The 3,002-nt window shown below is 36.7% G+C and overlaps 1 protein-coding gene across 1 annotated transcript in view; it reads right to left on the bottom strand.

Annotated features, from left to right (window-relative positions):
- LOC115211692 (opioid growth factor receptor-like protein 1) overlaps positions 1-3,002 on the bottom strand; it is a 41,217-nt gene extending 38,215 nt beyond the window's left edge. Inside the window, exon 1 of the mRNA XM_029780342.2 lies at positions 2,730-3,002. Within this exon, the coding sequence (XP_029636202.1) occupies positions 2,730-2,786 (57 nt within the window). The 5' untranslated portion in view covers positions 2,787-3,002. The remainder of the gene's footprint in view (positions 1-2,729) is intronic.

The following is a 3,002-nucleotide window of genomic DNA, read 5'->3' as shown; positions in this document are numbered from 1 at the left end:
GTCCCTTTTTCTTTACAGGACAAACCTATCTCGATATGCTCCAAAACTGGCTGTTCACTTTACTGCAAGCAGATTTGCACGACTTCATTATTCAACAAGATGGAACACCACCCCATTGGCACCAGTAGTAAGAGAATTCCTCCCAGACACGTATTAGCATATCACAATCCACTGAGTTGATTGCTGTTGCTATTCGATGTTTAAGGTCATCGAAGTTAGTGAGTAGTGGTGGAACATAAACGCAATCTTTTGGAGTGGCTGTGTGGTAAGTAGCTTGCTTACCAACCACATGGTTCCGGGTTCAGTACCACTGCGTGGCACCTTGGGCAAGTGTTTTCTGCTATAGCCTCGGGCCAACCAATGCCTTGTGAATGGATTTGGTAGACGTAAACTGAAAGAAGCCCGTTGTATATATGTGTGTATATATATATATATATATATGCGTGTGTGTTTGTGTGTTTGTCCCCCTAGCATTGCTTGACAACCGATGCTGGTGTGTTTCTGTCCCCGTTCGGCAAAAGAGACCGATAGAATAAGTACTGGGCTTACAAAAGAATAAATCCCGGGGTCGAGTTGCTCGATTAAAGGCAGTGCTCCAGCATGGCCGCAGTCAAATGACTGAAACAAGTAAAAGAGTAAAGAGTAATGGAAAGATGCACGATTTTCTTTGATGTATGAAAACCTATGGAGATTTGAATTGCCGGTGCCACATAAAAAGAATTCCCTGCTGGTGCCATGTAAAAGCATTTGTGTCGGTGGCATGCTAAAAGCAGCTAGCACAAACTGTAAAGTGTTTGTAGAAATCAGTTTACAATAGAATGGAATATAGTGCAGCTTCCCAGCACAAGTCAAACAGTCCAACATGAGCCGGCATGGAAAATAGACGTTAAATGATGATGATGATGAATACGGACTTATCTAGAAATGCAGTTTAATATTCTAAAAAAGTGAAAGTAAAATGGATTATATAGCACAAAAACTATGGGCACACGTTTCCGTCGATTGTCGATTTCCGTAAAAAATGTAAACACTGAATCGGACATACATACATACATACATACATACATACATACATACATATATACATACACACACACACACACACACACACACACATACACCGAGTAAAAAATTTCAGTTATCTCTCTCTTTCACTCATTACTCTCTCTGTCTCTTCGCACACACTAACAGAAGCACTTCACTTACACAACATACTGTCTGTCTCCCACACCCCATCAAACACACACACGGGGACTTCAAAAAGAAATTCCCTCGTCATAAAATCGCTTCCTCTTAGTCTCTTTCGCTCTCATTACTTCAAATATTCCCGCAAAGCCATATGTAAAAATATAAAAGTTTTTTACGGAAATCGACGGAGGAAATCGACGGAAACGTGTGCTACGACAAACGAAACATTGCCAAATTGCCAAACTATGCATCAGTTCATTCTGCATTGTCATCGGAGTTTCTTCTTGTTGAGCGTTCATCACTCTTCGATAGTCTCCTCTCGCGTTTTGATCAACAAAAGTTATATATGGTTTACAACTTCATAACTGTATAAAATCTTTATTATGATTATAAAAATCGTTACAGAGATAGGACATTACAGTACAAAACATAATTACAAAAAAGTTATGTAGTTCGTTTGATATTTACAGATGTTGATTATTAATTATAATAATACTAGACTTTACTTTTCTCCTTTTTTTTTAAAATAATAATTTTGGCCGGATAAGTATATCACAGTATAGGTTGTTACCCGACAGCCTAATAGCCCAGAGACTATTTTCTCCTTTCATGATGACTAAGCAGGGTTACTCACACCCACCTTTTTTATCACATCCTTCCATCGATTCACATACTTTTTCTGTGTCAGGTTCCTCTTCTCCAAATCCATCTTGCTCTTCAGATGGTATCTGAAGTATTTTAACAGACCATATCCAGAGACAAAGGATCATGTATATGTGGCCTAAACTAACATAAGAAACCTACCCGTCGGATATCAAACAGGTCCTTGTGGCTTTTCACTGGTGTTTGTTGTTGGGCATACAACAATACTACTACCCTGCAACGATGTACTTTAGTAACTACTTCAAAATGTTCATGTTATCACTAGAAGATAGTATATAACTAGGGGGTCTGTGTTTCATCTATCTATGCTAACAAGTAACCTTCACGTTCATGTCATCAATTATTGCTGACTAACTTTACTATCACTCTGTGAACATGAAGTGAAAGTGTGTCATACCACAACGATGTAAATATATATATTTATATATATACATATATATATATATATATATATATATATATATATATATATACACACACACACACACACACACACACACAACACACACACACACACATATATATATATATATATATATATATATATATATATATATATAGCAGTTTATTAAGTTCAATGGTTACTGAAAGGGGTATTTGTAAAAAAATTCATTATGAAATATCCACTTTTCAGAAAGTTATGAGGAAACAAACTCAGCAGAGTACAATTATGTAAGTGCGCCTAGATTGATAGGCAAACAGACAGGCAGATAGACAGACAAATAGAGAGAGAGAGAGGGAGGGAGGGTATTGATCTTGTTGACGGTGGAAGTCTAGGATGGCTAGTTAGTCATGAAATCTGAGAGAATAAAGTTTACAGAATGTAAAGGGGGTGGAATAGTTTAAAACTAGTGATAAAAAAAATTGACCGTTCCTACCTCAAAAAAACGTAAGACAAAATAACACATGTTAATCGTTATGGTTAACATGACCATTAAAACTGTCCGCAATATTACCAAATCCGCGATTTGTTTTTTTTCTTCACTGCTCTTTCGAATAGTTCAAACCAGGAAGTTAACTGATATGGAGAATTATCGAAAACTAACAAGTCGTGTCAAACTGAAACTAAATTTTCAACTTTTTCTTTCCGCTTATACTGGAAATGACGTAGAGATAAACAGATACTTTCATTTATTTCATATGCTCTCTCT

Source organism: Octopus sinensis, linkage group LG5 (assembly GCF_006345805.1).
Source record: "Octopus sinensis linkage group LG5, ASM634580v1, whole genome shotgun sequence".
NCBI lineage: Eukaryota > Metazoa > Mollusca > Cephalopoda > Octopoda > Octopodidae > Octopus > Octopus sinensis.
This window is presented reverse-complemented; position numbering and strand designations above follow the sequence as displayed.